This window comes from Pezoporus occidentalis, unplaced genomic scaffold, assembly GCF_034315485.1.
Source record: "Pezoporus occidentalis ecotype Australia unplaced genomic scaffold, CSIRO_AGI_Poc_V1 ctg249, whole genome shotgun sequence".
Taxonomy (NCBI): domain Eukaryota; kingdom Metazoa; phylum Chordata; class Aves; order Psittaciformes; family Psittacidae; genus Pezoporus; species Pezoporus occidentalis.
Genome location: NW_026914383.1, coordinates 348,932 through 366,986, shown reverse-complemented (window position 1 = coordinate 366,986; position 18,055 = coordinate 348,932). Strand labels below are relative to the sequence as shown.

At 38.4% G+C, this 18,055-nt stretch overlaps 1 protein-coding gene across 3 annotated transcripts; it reads right to left on the bottom strand.

Annotated features, from left to right (window-relative positions):
* Positions 1-2,942: 2,942 nt before the first annotated feature.
* Positions 2,943-17,702, bottom strand: PDPN (podoplanin). 3 transcript variants are annotated; one of them, XM_062622857.1, is made up of 6 exons: positions 17,406-17,702; positions 7,537-7,616; positions 6,824-6,917; positions 5,139-5,174; positions 4,654-4,765; positions 2,943-4,077 (listed from the first exon to the last, which is right to left on the bottom strand). In XM_062622857.1, exons 1-6 carry the CDS (start codon positions 17,479-17,481, stop codon positions 4,071-4,073), a joined length of 405 nt encoding a protein of 134 aa, XP_062478841.1. In that variant the 5' UTR covers positions 17,482-17,702; the 3' UTR covers positions 2,943-4,070. The 3 variants fall into 3 exon arrangements, with proteins under 3 accessions (XP_062478841.1, XP_062478838.1, XP_062478840.1); XM_062622854.1 differs by having other exon boundaries at positions 6,824-6,956; positions 17,406-17,697; XM_062622856.1 differs by having other exon boundaries at positions 4,660-4,765; positions 6,824-6,956; positions 17,406-17,697.
* Positions 17,703-18,055: the final 353 nt, after the last annotated feature.

Here is an 18,055-nt window from a genome sequence, read left to right as displayed (position 1 = left end):
GAAATGCATCACAACCTTGAGAATGCATGGAATGTGCAGCACTCCTTGCCTGCTAAGACACTTGCCAATTTAGCACTTACCAGAGTCTGAAAATGTGACTTCTCCAGCCTGGAAGAGCCTTCCAAGCTGCATGATTGAATGGGGACTTTTGTGTTGCTGTCCAACTGTTTGTTGCAGAGCAGGGGGAGCTGTGGGTTTGGTCCAGTGCCTAAATCCACAAGGCTTGGACAAAGACACATGGCTGATGTGATGCTGCGTTTATTTATACATAAATGCCTTCACGCTGCAGCTGTGAGAAATATACAAAGCCCTAATTCAACCTTCTCATTATGGCATCTAGCGTTAAGTTACATATCCACTACTACCTTCTGTATCCATCAGTAGTTGCCTGACAAAAGTGGATGCTGGGAACTTCACTATAATTAATACTTTAGGATTAAAAAGATGGCTGGAATAGGATGGCTGTGTTTAATCTGACAAATAGGTATAACAGTGTCTTCAGACATGGTGTAGGCCAGTTAAGCTTTGAATTGCAGCAGTTCAGTAACATCTACAGTGCAAAACTTCAGGTGGTGGAGTTGTTTTTAAATGGAATGATTTTTGATCAAAACCAACACAGCATATTTCTGACCTGAAGGTTCTTGGTAGATTCAGTAAGTTTTTCTCCCCATTGTTGCTGATACTAAATAATGTTAAAGTTCATGCTAAAATAAACCATAATGGAACATTGCTTCATCTGAATTAGTATGGACCTGTGACAGGACTAATGGTTAAAGATTTCTGGGTTGGTGACTCTTCCCAAGGTTATAAGCCTTGGCAAGTCATGTAATCGGTGTATCATCCTCTCCTGAGCTGGAGGTACTTGCCATCCTCATGTGAATGATGTATCAGTGCTTTTGAGTTTGGCAAATGTTAATATGCAGGTTGTAGTTTATGAAATAGTACGTGGTTAGGATACTTGCAATAGCATACTGCAGGTGCTCTTAAAATAGATTAAAAGCAATTGCTGAATGTTTTAATTGGTATTTCACTATAAATGAACACTTTGAAAATTCATTGGAGTAATGATCTCTGTGATTCTTCTGGTTCATACTTAATTATTGCTAATTTTATTGAATTTGTTGTTCTGACATTTTCTGATCTTTTAGTAAAATCTCCTTACATGAATTCCTGTAAGAAGTGCTGTATGAATGCCTAGAAGTATTATAAATAATGATGCATCAAGTCATTGGTTTCATAGTATACTGATGTGTATCTTCCCCACAGATACAAACACAAGGGGACAACTATGTTTATGATACTTTTTAGTGACATCTGGCATTCTCACAGGAAGCCTGGTGCCTGCTTGTCTGTTGGGAAGAGCCACATTTATGACTCCAAGCCAAGCTGCAAAAGGGAACATTACTGTTAGTAACTATAAAGGAATGAATGTGATCAGGACTAATGGCTTTAAGTTAAAAGCAAGTGTTGATATATTTACTTTTGTTCCCTGTGAATAAAAATCAAAACTGGCCAGCTGTTGAAAGTACGGAGCTGTTGTTTCCTCGTACATGCTCATGCATAGGAAGTCTCCTGACCTTGGGCCTTGATTCTGCAAACATGTACTGATCATTCATTTCAGCTTACAGAAGTATTTGCCCTAAGATAATGTGCTGTGTGGCTTCTTGCAAAACAGAAAAGATCCCATCTTCCATGCAGATTCTACCAAAAAAACATGGCTTATGTTTGACCTACCTTTGAAGTCTTGAACTAGTAGTGGGAATATAGATCATACAAGCCAATAAAAGCTCAGTCACAGAAGGCTGCAGTAGTTTGCATATGGAATATAGACCTCTGCATAGATTTTTGAGTCAGTATTTCTAGAATGCTTATATCATGAAATTAAATTCTTGCTTAACAGAAGAAACTGGTGACATCTGTGCTGTTCCTTCCAGCGGCTGAATAATTCATAATTCCATGAGGCATGCATTTGGTCAGATATCGAGTGCATGTTACAGGGTAGTTTCCAGTACAGACAAGGAATTGTTAAATCTAGAGTAACAGAAATTCCTATTCTTTTATGTTGCCATGATAAGAAAAAGCTGTAATCTTCCTGCTCTTGTATGATTTTACATGCATTTTTAGCTAATTCACATACATCAAACAAGCAAATATAACAGTCGTGTGGAACTTGGTCATAATTCTCTTTGAAAAACCAGTGGTATGTATGGACACTTGGAAACAAAATATCTGAACTAATCTGGTCCCCTTTAATTACTATAACCTAAAAGTACAAGGGCAAAGGATGCTAATATGAAAAATTAAACTTTTTCTAGCCAAGTTCAGTCTTCAACTGAACTGAGTCACAGGAAGTGGAAGGTGATTAAGGTGTGTGTGAATTGTATCTCAGGGGTGGGACCTCGTGTGTTCATCTGTAAGACTTCAGACGTGCCTTCTTGGAAGATAACTCATTTGATGTACCAGAACTTTAAAAAATGAAAGTTTACCCTCACTGCATGACTTTGTTACATGAGTAATGCTGCATGCAGAGTGCAGTGAGTCAGAGGTGAAAAAATCAACTGTTGCTGAAGTTAAACAGCTGCTTTTAAAAAACAAGTTAAACTGAGGTCCTGTGGCTTTCATAGAGGTGTGAAAGCTTTTCAACCTATTTCAAGCCTACTTTGGCCCTTGAATTTTGTACTTTAAAAATGGTCAATACCAACTTGCGTTAGTAAAGGACTGACTTAAGATACACACTAGGCTTAAACTTGTTTCAAGTTTGTATATAGTGCGTTCATTGTACAGTGGTATCATTAATTTGTCCTTTACTTTTATGCAGCTTTTGAGTGTAAGCGGAAATAAGCCATATAAGACAAGTTGCAAAATCATTCAGGAAAATTGAGGAAGTTTAAAACATTTTTTTTTTTTTATTTTAAAGAGAATAAAGAAACATTGCAAAAAAAGACAGTTTACATTATAATTTTTATTTCCAAAGCTTGAAATGGTAGTTCGAGGCACATGAATGAAACAAAAGCACATATAGTTGACATGTTTAGCAATTATTGACCATATGGTTTATCATGATTTTTACACCAAACATTTAAGTGCCTTAAAGTTTAGAAAACATGATGCATATCACTTGACATACAAAGCCCTTTGCTCTGAACTCTGCGTTCAGGTATCGCAGCACTAAACGTGCCGCAGAAAAGCTGTGGACTCCAGAGATGCTTTATATCTTGCTAACATATTCTGTTCTTATTTTGCACACATTAACAAACAAGCCAACTATACAGTTAGGAAAAAAAAATGTATATGCTAATTCAAAAGCTTCTACATATCAGCTCTAAAGTGGGCTGAGTAACTGGCTAAAGTGACCCATCAAAACTGGGTATTTTCCAAGCACCCTTTAATTCAGGATGTGTATTTCAATCCCTGCATGTCTCTGCAACAGGAGAAGACAGGAAATTCCTGGTGCAGCAGTCAGAAGAGCAAGCTTTCAGCTAGTAGGTCAGTTCCAGCTGGGCCTACCATGTTTTGCCACATAATGTAAATATCAAGAGCAGAAAATCTGTATCAGTAGTGGAAAGATTTAGCTTCCAATATCTATCTTGTAAATAATTGGTTCTCTGTGAAGCCAATCCCTTCTTTTTGATACATCATTTGGTAGATAAACATGCCACAAGCACTTAACCAGCCAAAACCACTTAAGATTCTGGAGATTTTTTTAATGCATAAAATGTAATGTGAAATAATCTTTGGTAGTGTTTAAAAATAAAGCTAGGATACATATATTACCCGCAAATCACATTTCAGATGTAAATCTCATTGCTGCTGGGTTTTTTCTTACTGTATAATCATTTTGTGCTTCTACTAAACTCCTGGTTACTAAAAACCTTATGAAATATTCCACACTCTGTAGTCTGGGGCAGTGGGAGTCTGTATTGTGTGGGATCCCCATAGACCTGGAATTTTTCAACCGTATTTTCCATGGATCATCTTCTCACACAGATACAGGAATAGTCTTTAGTTTTTATAAGAAGCACTTGTATTTTTCTGGTGTAGAACAGCGTGGCTGCTTGTTTCAACTGTTTTCAGGGCCTGTAGGACAAAAACACAGATGTTTTATGTTCATACTTACCCAAATGTTACGCGGTCTTTACTCTTTCTTCTTGTATGTCTTATTTCACTTTCCAGTTCATAGTTGAGTACTATTGATACAATGCTGTATCAATAGTACTCAAGAAATGTAGTGTGGTTTTTTACTAGTTTGGAGTTTATAAGCACTTCAGATTTACATGGCACCAGTGAATCTTGTTGATACCAAAACAGCATCTACGAATGTCCAGAGAAATAAGATAAAGATCACTTGTGTCACATGTTATCCCACACTTCCAGAAGTTGGTCCTGTAATACTTCATACTGGATTTTACCTCTGTGCAGTGGAGTAATCCAAAACCCATGCACCTGATGACTATTATAACTGCATGAACACAGTGTCTGACAAACTTCTCTGAAGTATATGAGTGGGTTTAGATCACCCACCTCACATTGGTGCTGTGAGGTCATGAAACAGGTTATTGTGTCAAAACAGCATTAGAAATTCCCAAAGCAGTCCCTGTGACCTTGCTCAGAGGATGGTGCTTGTTTGAAAAGCCTGAGTAACTATTTACTTACGAGTACCTGCCTGACATCTTCCTTACAACAGCAATGATGATTCCTGCAAGGATTCCAACTGCAACTATGACTCCAATAATTATTCCAACCAGTGCAATTGTTTCCAGACCACCTGAAAGAATGTGGGGAATGTTAGCATGTTTCTAATGGAGACCACTAATAGGCTACTGATAGAACTGACAGTGTTCTGCTGCATCTCACTCTTTGGGGAAGGTTCCCTTATCTTGTGAACTCTGAATTAGGCTGGGTAAGTTAAGCAGGCTTTTTGTAACCTATAAAAGTGCTTTTGGGCTGAGGGGCTCCATAGAGATATGGCCATGGGGACAGCAATGGGGTGAAACAGAGGAAGAGTTCAGGGAGCAGCTTGTGACTCCTGCCAAAACTTTTATTTAAGTATAGCATGGGCATCACTAGTAGCTTTTTGAAGGGTATCACCTGGCAGTTATGTTCTCCCTTGTTTTTGTAATGGTTACTTCTGTTCATACCTTTTTCAGTTTTCTCTGGCTCCCCACTCAGTCCACCTGTAAAGCCAAAGAGAGAACAATTTTTAATTACCTGCTCAGCTTTGTATGGAGTTTTCCATCCCAATTTTTAATGCTGTATCCAAGGAAAACTGATCTACTTATCCAAGGAAAAAGTTTATCAAGCTTTTATTGCAGTGGTTTGAGGCTTGTGTAATAGGTTGTTCTTTCCACAGAAGTGAGCAAATGAGAAGCTTGAGAGAATGAATGCAAAGAGATCCCTGAAGTAACAGAAATTAAAATCTAAGGGACTGATTGATCTTATATATACTAGTGAAGCTTAAGTGTGATCACATCAAGATCAACAAGGATATACCTGGTAGAAAATGATTAAGACAGAAATCAGATTTTAATTGAGATGAAGTTATGTTGATAAGCTGACAGCAAGGCAGACCTTCATTTGCTGAAGTACTCTTTGTTAATAAAGGCCTTTTTTGTCAGTTTGAAAGATCCTCAAGTTCCTTAAATCTTTTGTGTCTGGAAGATTGTATAAAATCTGTTTAGTATACTTCTCTAATCCTGGAATTTTTAGCTGAGAACTCATCAGAAACAGATGAAACACAAATGCTGCTTTGAATTCATTACAAGTGTGTAAGATCTAATCTTTCATGTATCCTTTTAGAAACATCTGAAAATTCTCCATAAAATTCGAATCTGCTGAACAGTTTGTTATTTAATGCTAAGCTGAGAAGCCTACACTCAGCAGAGACAAGCAGGCTGGGAAAGGAGATAAAAGCATGTACAATTTTTAAACAAACGTGTCTGATTTATTGAGGGATATAAAACTGCTGTAGAACATGAAAGCTTCAAAAAGAAGCTAGCAAAAGAGAGGTGTTTGCTCATAGCTGCTGTCTAGAGGTAATTGGTTTGGGCTACTCTGGGGAGAAGCAGTAAATAATATACCTACTACAAGACTTTGTAGAAATCCAGTTGCCACCAGCAATCCAGAAATCCAGTTGATTTGAGTGTTTCAAAGCAAAGCCTATATGCTAAAACCAAACTGACTTGCAGTGGGATTGACAGATGCCATTCATGTGAATTGAGTTTATCGCTAACGTATTCTGATAGGGGAACCTGACATATCTGTGAACCTGATTGACTTCCAGTATTTCTAATCTGATTGTTGAGCTTGTACTTGAGGTAGAGTCCAGACTGAGCATCTGTTGGCAACAGCTACTACTGTTCACATTAAATGAAGAATGGTTTCTTTGGGTTTTCTTAGACACTCTGCTGAATTTGCATTTGGTTATCAGAAAGTTGGTCTGGAAACAAAACCACCTCTTTTCTCATAAAGGTTCATCTGACCACTTTAAAGTGAGATCCATTAAACTTAAGACTAAGTCAGTGGTACTGTTACATGACTGAAAAAGCAGAAATTATGATGATTGTGTTCTCTCCCTTTTTACTGGTATGAGAGTGAAGTGCAAGAACAACCACTGGTGAACAGAATGATATAGCTACTCTTTCCTATTATGAGTGCACATCTGTGATGAAGTTAGGATGCAGAGTGATTATTGAGTAATTTTAGCAATCTCTTTTCAGCAATGCTACCTTTGAGACCAACTTCAACTTAGTATTTGAATTTTCCAGGTCTTGTTTAGTAGGTGGCAGTAGAACTTTGATATAATAAAAGAAATTAAAGAATTTACCATCAGCATTTTCTGTGTTGCCTTCATAACCAGTAGAATTATCACTGTCTTCAGCTGGGGCAAATGCACTTTCTGTGGTCATCAGTTGTCCAAACTGCAAGAGATTGGTTACGCTCTGTAGTCTTGTGGGCAACTACAAGAATTTGGGGGGAGAAAGAGGGGAAAGAAAACCTCAGTACATTTGGTCTGTATGTATGAAATAAGCATTTTAAATCTCTTGGTCTGTCCAGTGGAGGATCTCTTAGCTATCATATGTCATCTTTGATTTGTGTACAGTGACGGGAAAAGTAAAGTGATTTGTCTTCCCAGCCAGAGGCTCTCAAGATGGGATGACCTCTCAGTAGCACTATGGAAGGTGTAGGGCAGCACTGCAGAATATTGCAGACCTGCCTTTTTCATTGTTTTTCTTTTTTACAGATTGTCAGTTTGGTTTCACTGAAGCTAATGGAAAGGTACTGTATTAAAGGTAAATGGCAGCACATAAGCAGTTATGAATGCTTTTTACAGCACAGAACTACTGTCAAAAAAAGTGTTTTCAACTTTATTACCTTCAACCTGATTGCTTGCAAAACAAAGATATTGGTGTTAGAGCTCTTATGTTAGAACTCAAGATTATTCTTTATAATGATTATTGAAAATGTAAGACACAAGACAATACCAGGAATATGAAATCAGGGTACCCTAAAGGGACCTCTGTTCAGAATGATACTCACCAGGGTTGGTGATTCTTCAAGTTCTGTGTCATTTCTGAAATCTGTTGTTGCACTTTCTTCTCCCTCTACAACTGTGCTTGCTGAATAAAATTTTAGGAAATGAGTTAGCATTTTACTTGGTAATCAGATGTCCTGCCTACACTGACATGGAAATTGTGTTAAACACGGGATCTGAGTAGTGTTCCATCTCCTTTTCCCTGTGCACTTAGGTTTGCAAAATTATTTAGATTACCTTTAAATTCTGCTATAGTCTTGTGCAAAGCTGTAGGATAAAGAGCTGAAATTCACATCACTTAAACCTGGCACAACCTTGAAGCTTACTGGTTACTAAACGCATTGTCTAAGAAGAGATTTCTTTAAGGAAAAAATTTCCCCCTTCCCTCTGGATGGAAGCAACTACTCCAGATCTAAAGTTAAGCATTAACTTATGTATTTGATAAATTACTTCAAGCATCTTCCACTTTCTAAAACAATAAGAGCTTTCTTCCATTTTTCAGCTCAATCCCAGCTACAACCTTTATTTTTAGAACTATCTTGAACGTTTATGGGTGTATCTATAGTTTAGAAAATATTCCTATACAAATCCATTCTGAGCTTTTTTCTAAGTTGAACACATTACTTGCTGAATATTGCTGAATGAGGATTTTTTATGTAACAATGTAAGGTCTCCCTTTTCATTCTAGACCTATGTATGTCACCTGTGTTCTTTGGTGTAACAGCCATGCAAGTTTTGACCTTCACGATGTTTTTACAAATACCTCAGACTTCATCAATAGGAAAAATAAGATGGAACAAGGTAGAACATTAAAGATGAATGTATGAAGACAACTGGTAATATCAATATTAAACATAAGTATCAGTTAAGTTTCTTGCTGATTCATAAAACTCTGACCATACACGGTATGATGCTACTGCAGTATGGTACCTCTTGGAGTTTCTGATTCAGTGTGTTTACAAAGCTTGGTGAGGCTGCTGTTATGCTGGTGCCTGGGGCATAAGGGTTTCTGCTAACTCCAGATACCGGTGTTTTAAATTTAAGCTAACAGCTAATAATAGCCATTGTCCTGAGCGAAAACTGCAGGCAAAACCCCTTAAACTTCTGAAAAATTCTTTCCTGGATTCAAATTTTGCATCTAACATTATTTTCAGCAATTGAAGCAAAAGTTTGTCCAAGTAAGTTGTTGCCAGGAAATACTGCAGTGATGGCTGAAGGTTAAAATAAAAATGTTATTTCAAGTGAAGAAGCCAATATTTAGTTTTGAAACAAGTAACGAAATTACACTGAGCACTTTATAGGAAACTTTTCATACAGAGGATGAATGATTTGACATTGGAAAAAAGCAATCTCTGGTTTTGCTTGAAACTCTCACCTGAATTCTACTGGAAACTTGCAAATATTTTTCCTTGCTCCCAAAACTCAGTTTTGAACCAAAGTAATGCTTTTTCATCCATCTCTGGCATTGTAAGACTGAGAGCTTTGTCCAATTGCCAGGAGCCAAACACTGGTCTAAACTTAAACTTCTAATTCCTGGTTTACCCAAGTAAATAGAGTTTTATATTTTTACACCTTTATAAACCCAAATGCAGATGCACTTTCATTTGAAGAGCCAAAAGGGTGTGCGAGTAGTACTTGAAACACAAACAGATGAAGAAAGTATATTTATATTATGCCAACATGAGGTCTAATTAAGCCAGTGAGTCTCCCCAAAATCATCTTCTAATCCATGGAAAGTCTGGAACAGGCTGAGATAAGTTATTTTTACCATGTATCTTAGAAATAGGATGTTTTGGTCATTTTTGATTGAAATATCCCAGGTGAGCAGCCTTGCATATTTTCTGTTGAGATAGCATAGAGGGGCCTGATTTAGGTGTCTTGCTTTAGCCACCGTCTAGCTCTCAGGGCATTTTTAAGATATGGCACTACTTTATCATATTTTTGTAAGTGTCTTTAAAGTACAATATTGTACCCGGAGTTTTTCCTTTATATATACAAAGTTAACTTCGTATATTAGCAAGCAGCTTCTCTGAATATACTCTTGGCATGCCAGTAGCTTTCAGCCCTGGAGAGTTACCTGACAGTGAAGGCAGGACAGTGTCACACAACAAAGGTGGAAAGAATTAGTTTGTCACAAAGAAACATGAAACCATTATTCTTTGTGTGATAAAGTTATTGCAGAAATGTAGAAAATCTCCTTCAGTGCATTTGCCCTCTGGGTACAGTGATTGATAAAAGGAGGTTGCCCAGATTAATCTGGCCTAATTTTAGGTTCTTAAAGGGGCCTAAATAAATGTCTGCTTGCTCTTATCTCCTTTCATAGTCTGTAGGGAAAGATAAATCTAGAAGGTAATTCAGCTCACCTGAGATTTGGGTCACCCTAGGTAGTGCTGCCTTGCCTTTACTGCAAAGGGAAATGAGAATAATATTGCTCCCCTATTACATGCCTCAATCTTACTGATTTCTGTCATCACATCCCAGTCCTGTCCAATCCACATAATTCTGTGTTCAAGCTGAGCTGCAGGATTTGCAGGGGAATAGTCCCTGACTGTATTTTTAGGTTTGTTTTTCTGGCAAGACAGTGGGGGTGGTAGTTAAACTGACACTACTAACTGACCAAAAGACAGACTGGGATGTAATTTAGCAGTGTACTACATTTGTAAGAAGGAATACTTGATACCAGACAACTCTTTGGCCCAGAAAGTTGTAATAGAGTAAAAAGTATTTAACTGGAATTGAGAGGAACTATTGGACTTGAAATGTCTTTCCTTCAACCTAGTACAAGGCACATATATCACTGACATCAAAGAGACTGTAAATAGGATGCAAGGCTGTATGTGCTTTAGTTATTTGTTTGTTTTGTCTAATGTGGGTGAGTGTAGCAAGAGCCATAGGGTTAAGTAGTGCTTTTGCATATGTTCTTGATATGATCTTCAAGGAGGCTGTAAATGAAAACATTGCCTCACAGTGCTGTGGTTGTCTCCAACCAGCATTATAGTCTCTTCTATTTGCAGCTGTATGTTGCTGCAGATGTGAATGATTCATTGCATCTCTTTCTGCCAGAGTTCCAGCTGGGTGTGTTTCAGTTCAAAGTCCTCAGCTGCTATCAGGCTGCTAGCTTCTCACACCAGGAGAAAATGGGATGCCTTTAAAAGTTTAATACTGCTTTGAAACCATCCCATGGTTAAGCATCCCATGACCCACTTAGGGGAAGATGAGCTCACTGCTCATTGTTATGCATGGAATGACAGTTTACTAGAAAAACCTCTTAGGGTTGCTTTCAAAGCACAGTGGTTGCGTTGAAAAGTGAGTGGTAAAACTGTTGTTCATTAGCATTTCTTTCAGATATCTCCAAACCCAACAAAGATACTTCTGAAGATGAAAAATGTTGTAGGATCTTGTTTCTTTCCTGGCAGCCTGAATAAACCCAGCCACTAGTGGGCAGAGGCAGCTGTAAGCCTGTATTTTAGCTTAGTCCTCAAAATAGGAAGCCCTCAAAATAGAATGTTTCCATCTCTGTGATAAGAGAGCAGTAGATAAAAATGGGTAACCTTAAAGGATTCCCTCTAGCAAGAGCTGAAATAACCTTTATTGCTCATTGCCCCTCTGTGCCTATTAAAATAAAAGCAGCTTCAGTTATTTATAACAGCTAAAAAAAAAATCTGCAGGTAAGCTGTTAAACTAAAGCTTTGAGCTTAGAATTCAACTTTATTTTTATGTGTATCTTACTGATATCATATTTTATCGTATCCAGCTGTGCCATATAGGTGCTTTGGGCAATGCTGCTCTAGAGAAGCAAGGGAAAAAATTTAGTGGGACAGGTCACTTGAGAGATACCACTTGTAAGTTACATCTGGACTTTACTGATGTTTTCCAGTATCTGCTTCCTGAATTGTTACAGGCCAACTGGTGGTTGAAGGACTGTGTGTGTACATGTGTGTTGGCTGTCATGTTTTGCCAACATTTTATTCAGCATTTGTCCTGATACAGGAATTCCCTTTCTGAGGAAGTACTCTTCACTCACAGATCTGAGCAAAGTAGTCTTAGAGCCTGTATCTTGTTATTGGAATCAATTCAGCTCTAGTTCAATGGAAACTTTTATTAATGGTGGTGGAAGCTGAACAAAACTCTGTGATTTGATAAGGTTATCTGCCCTCAGAATACAGAATGTCTCAGCAGCAGCTCTGTGATTTTCAAAACAGTTTTGTCAGTTATTTGGCTTCATCCTCAATTTAAATATATTCCAGAGTCAGGTCCAAAGCTGACCTCATCAGCCCAACCTTCTCTGGTAGGAGTTTTCCATTATTTCTCTATAATTAAGTATTTTCTGGGATTTATAAAAGCATATAGTTGTCTTTGTGTGTGTGAAGTAGTTTCATGCTGCCAAATACAGGCTACAGAACTTTTTGCACTTAGAAAATTTGAGGGTTTGAGGAATATAATATAGTTTATGCTGAGTTTTACCTTCTGGATTTTGAGGTTTTGGACAGTTAAAATTTTCAGGCTCTAGAAAGGAAGTTCTTCATGGAAACTGAAATTCTCATTGTACCTCTGATTCAAGCATTATTCATGACATCTGCAGTACCCTGAGCACTTTGCATCTTTACCCTCTTTGGGGCCACAGCATTGGCGTATCTTGTGTTAATTCCTTCTGGTAGTTGGACTAATGTATCATGCCACAATAAAGAAATGCCCTGATGTATGCTTAAGTGTCTAGGCTTCTTGTTCAGGAGAAAGTATATACTGTCTGTGTGACTCCTGCGATGCTTACTACAGTTTTCTTTCACAAAGACTGACAGCTTTGCTTTATGTAATCAAGGAAGCTGGATGACAAAATACCACGATTGTATATCTGCCAGTTGAAAAGTGGCCGTGATGCACAAGAAATGATTTAGTTCAGCCTTCTTCAGAGTATGGCTGCCTTTGTTCAGGTAATCCATGTAGCTCTTGATGACAGTGTTTTGCTGAATTGTCAGAAACATATCCTTTGGTCACCACACCCTACTACAGATGGTTTCTATTGCTATGACTGGCTTAGCCAAAGGAACAAAATCAGAGTTGAATTCTACGGTGCCAAGTGACAAAAAACTATGTCCTGGGTTCAGCTACTCTGCTGCTTCTGAAGGAAGTCACATGGCTTCTGAATGTTACAATATTCTACACAGCTGTATTTGATACCCACAGAAAAGCAAAGTATATTTTAACTGGGCAGATAGAGGGGAAAACAGCCCTTAAAGAGCAGTGATGTGTATATGACCCACAACCAAAGCTATGAAACAAAGCCACAGGAGGAAGTGGTGGTAACTTACTAAGCTTTTCTTGTGCATGATAAAATTGACCGCAGAGCTGTGGGCATTGAAAAGGAAAAGAATATTTAATTCCATTATGGGGTATTACTTGGAGAACTAGAGAACTAGAAGTGAATCTTCTAAGATTTATGGGTTTAATACTGTTGCTGTGTCAGTCTGTGATTTCTTACGTGATAATTACACTGAAGTCAGGGTTGTTATCCCATGAATGTGGGGTAAACCGACTTTCTTACAGTATTTTCTGCCCCATGACCCTGCTGCCCTGGTTGAGGTCTTACTAGCAACTTTGTTTTTTCCTCTGAGCAGTAAGGGTTTGACTGGGGCAACAACACTGGGCTCGTGATCAAATGTAAGTCTAAGAGAATATGTATTTGCTTGAAATGGTGTACACATCTGAATTGTGCCCTCACAAAGGAATATTCTGATGCAGTTTATGCTAGATGTTGTAGCGTTTGTAACCAACAAATAAAAAGATGGAAAAAACCATGAAGTCTTAAAGCAACATGAGAACATGCTCAGCATCAGCTTCTATTTGCTTTGAGAATCTTGGCCAAGCTTCTGAGAAAGTGAGTTAAAATCAGTAGTAAATTTAACATTTTTTCTCATTTGTTTCTCTGTAGAACATCCCAGCATACCTATACTCCCAATCCTACATCTCTTTCTGAAACGCTCTGCAGCCTGTTGTGCCCCACACAGCCATGGGAGCTTTGCTGTAGAATGAATTCAAGCTGAGGGTATGATATGTGCACACGCAACTTAGAGGAGGCCATTTTGGAGGCTGCCTTGCCTGCAGCATGAATCCAGGATGCAGTGAATAGTAGGACCTGGCAGCATTTGGGTTCCATCCTTTAGTCCCTAACCACATCCAGACAAAAAGCAAACAAACCAACAAAACAAAAGTGCAACTGAAACAGACCATGTGTTAGAGCTGGGCAAACGGTAGTTTCTGTGGCCTGCATGGATGTATGGCTTGCCTCAGATGACATGAGGAAGAAACACTGCATGCTTCTCTCAGAGCCCAACAGCCTGAATGCTGTGGGTTATCATTTACTGGCATTTTATTTTCTATTAAGACATGCTTGAGGTTCTCAGCTGCTGGTTTCTGCAGATGACTTTCAAGTTCTAGATCTTGGGTAAATGCATGAGTTCAGTGGAAACTGTTGAATTACAGGAGTGGAGAATCTGGGTGCCTTTTTTTCAGTTTTCACTGTGCAGCCTGAGTTAAAGTTTACTTGTAAGCTTTTAAATATGAATCTTTTGCCTGTAAAGTTACACAGATTCAAAACCCATCTTTTGTGATAGGGATGGGCAAGCCTCTCTGAAGCCTCTTTGCTTTCCCTGTGGAGTAAGCAAATTTCATCTATTCTCTGCTGGTCTTTTACCAAGATACTGCAAAACAGAGTCACTAATTTGCGGACTTACTAACTGAGATCCATTAAGATGTTTTTCTCTTCTTTGTGATGAATAAGTTTGGGGTATTGGACATGAAGAGCTAGATTCATCTCATGCTAATGTAGTTTTCCAGAGGCCTGTGTGGGAACACATGCACAAGTGCACTCATCATTCATGATGCAGCCAGATGCAGAGTGAAAGGCTTTGTCATGCTTACTGAGTACAAAACTGATCCTTGTGAGTCACATGTGACTGTTCATTTTGGTGGTTCATTTTATGTACTACCAGCAGTTACCCAGTTTGATTTTCAGAAGTGTTTGGAGTAAACCAAGATCTGTTTGAAACAATCCTTTCTTGTTATTTTGTTGATTCTAGTCTTCATGATTTTGAAAAATATAAAATACTTTTTAGTCTTTCATATTTGACTGTAAACTTCAGTTTTCTCTTACCATGTAAACACTTTTCATCTCAATTACCCTATGTGTTTACTTATAGTTCAACAGAAATATAATGTAATGTGACCTAGTATAAACCTGTTTAATGGAGACTTGCATAAGGAGATATAATCTAATATTTGCCTCTAGGTAAGATCAGGCATGTGGACAGTTGATGCAGCTCAGGTGACATGTGGTAACTTGTTAAACAATCTCGTTAGTTTTTGTTCATGTTATGTGACAGCCAAGAGAGTCATCTCCTTCCCTGCAATGATACCTGCACCAGGGGAAAGGTTTCAGACTAGGAAATGTCACCTCCGTAACCACTTGTGCCTTTAATTGTTTGATTAATGCTGTGCCCAGAAAGAATCAGGTTAACTTCCATTTCAACTCATTTGGTCTGATCCTGTGTGCAAAGGTTTGGCTGAGTTCTTATGTGCTGAACAGGATCACAGGACAACAATTATCTGCTAATCATTGATAGGAAACATTTAGCCTATGATAGTCTAAGGATTCATCAGCTTGTATAAGAGTGCTCAGGGCTCTCTTTGCTTGTAAGAACAAGAAAGGAGTTGACTGTTTCAGTGAGGATTTAAACCATGAATGGATAACACAAATAGAGTGTTATCCATCAGCAGATACTGATGAAACTACTCAGATTGTGGATCCCTTTTTGAAGGGTGAAAAATGCTATGCTTAAAACTAGGATCAACAGCTGAATTCAGTTTATTTGGCAGTTCAAGGAGGAATTTGGAACCAATAATCTTTTTGGACATACGCTTCCTGATTGAAACAAACCTGCTTTTCTTGAGTCAGTCTCAATCCATAAAAGAGTGTCCAAATATAACAGAAGGATGGCTGTAGACTTTTTTCCTTTAAAACCCTCAGGCCAAATTGTCTATTCCTGAGGTTCAGGTATCTGAACATACCCACTCCCCTGAGTATTGTACAAGCCTAAAAACTTCTATTTTCACTAGCAGTGCAGGCACAGATTGTCCAGGGTGAAACTGTCATTCTAAGTCTAGTCTAACTTACAATTGCTAATGGTTATCAGTAAACAGCACTGATACACATGCTAAATAATCAAGACTTGCTTATTTTATATCTGGAGTCTGTTTTCCTCGTGTTCCCTTTGGAAGTCATCTGAAATGACTTGTTCCACATGAAGTCATAAAACCTAAACAGACACAGAAGGCCTTAAATACTGTGAACTGTGTTCTAGATCCAAGTGTGGAGTTCAATGCAAACTATATCGGAAATAGAGGTAGAATCTTGCACGCAGGAAATATTTCAGCATTATTCTGGCTGGCAGGATTTCAACCTGAGCGTTGCTGGGCTCCTTCTCTTAGGGTTGAAAGAAAGAAAATATACTTAAAAATTCCCCAAAAGCCTGTGATGAAGATGAAAGACCTTTTCCTACAAGAAAAGGTATCTGGTATTATGGTATCTTAGAAACTGCTGGAGAGAATTCTATGAATTTGGGATGGTTTTTCCTCATTTCTCATGGCTTTAAGCTTTGGTCCAGGTAATACTGATACTTTTTCAGGTAAGCTAGCTCGGTAAGCCTAGAAAGGAATAGTTGGGACTTGCCTAATTTCTGTGGATTTTACATTTTCTGTGAAATTTTGAAGTGCAGCTCCCAAGCTTCCAGCCTCACATTCTGCCATCCAGTCCAGAGCACCTGGAATTACCATTAGAAGTCTCAAGCCAACATTCACACATCCTGTATATTGATATAGCCCCACTATTCCAGCAGAATGAGAGAGATTGACACCAAGCCAAAATTAGGTCACATCATTCAGTTAGGGTCCCTAGATCTAAGTCAGACAAGTAGATTTATGCTTTGGAAGACAAGCAGGCTGAGTCTCTGTTTATTGTTTCAGAGCACTAGGACTTGGGACATGTTCCATAGCAACAGCAACTGGATTTTACCACTACAGGCATACCTCACACCTCAGGCACGTTGCCTGACGGCCAATTCATTCATAATGAGTCAAATACTATGCAGAAAGAGTGGGGTTTTTTGAATGCAAAATTCCTGGGATCAAGTACTGCTCAGGGTAATTCTGATTTACTGTTAATCAGACTCTTCTTTAGCTGTAAAAAGACTTAATCTGTTTTACCTTAAAGTGTGTGGTTTATTTTTCTTAAAAAATTATAAATAAATAGTTTGCCAAATAAACTTCCTGAGTAGATATGTAATGCTCTTCAAATCTATCTTGCGTAATAATTCTTCCTGGTTTCCCTCGCTTGTATACATTGCTTACGGCTAAGTTAGTATTAGCAAAATCCTGCGTAAGGCTCAAATTCTAAGCTGTTGTAATGCCTCAAAGTACCAAACCTAAACTCTTGAATGGAAAGATTTACAAGTTACTGTCACAGAGTTTCACCACCTAAATATCAGTTACCACTAAATTATTGCTTGCAGTCATCTTTGCATATATACAGTGAAACTACAAACATTCCAAAGGCTGATGCTGTGCCTTCCCTGTCTGCTTGTACCCTTCTTCCTTTACACAGACACACAGAAAATGCTTTTCTAATAGAGCATAACTCATCTGAAAACTTTGGATGTGTGTCTTTCCCAATTACAGCCATAGTAGATGCCGAGGAGTAGCTTAAGGATTTGAAGGAAAGTTTCATAAACAGGACAGAGCAACTCTATTGGCTATGAGTAAGGACACAAACTTACATTACAGGAAATAACTGGAAATCATTGTAACCAACATTTCTTCTTACCTTCTTCCACAAGTGCTACGAAAGGTACTCTCCCTAGAACGAAGATGAAGAATTGAACTTTGATCATAATAAACATCTTTGATCTGCTTTGAGAATAGTTTTCCAATCCTGAGACCAGATGGACCCAAATTCAGATCAATTTTTGGAGAACTGAGATCACAGAAAGAAATCGCTGCAAAAAATACTTTGGTATTCCAAATATTCCTTTAACTGCTGTAGTCTAGAGGGGGAAGGTTTTCCCAGATGATAACTATACAACTAAGGAAAGCTGAGTGGAGTCAGCATTATTTGCTTTAGCGAAGGGGTGGGAGCATGCCTAAGGTGGTCCTCAAAGGGCCAGGCCCGCCCTCTGCACTCTGTTTGGTCAGTACTAAAATGATGATCTCAGCCCAGGTTTAAAGTTACAGGAGCTGTGGCTTTCAGAAGACTCTTATTTAGTAAAGGGGGAAAGGGTATTCAGGCAGAGGGAGGTGTTCAGGGAGTTCTCTCCCTTCTGCAAACTGTCCGTAAGAAATATTTAAGGAACGACACTAAGGACATTTTTCCTGTTATTTCCAGCAGGGAACTGATGTTTTTTTTCATTTCAAAGTGAGCGCCCATGTTTATCTGAGCAAGTGTGGTAGTGGATGTGCAGTTAGGGAGACTGAAAT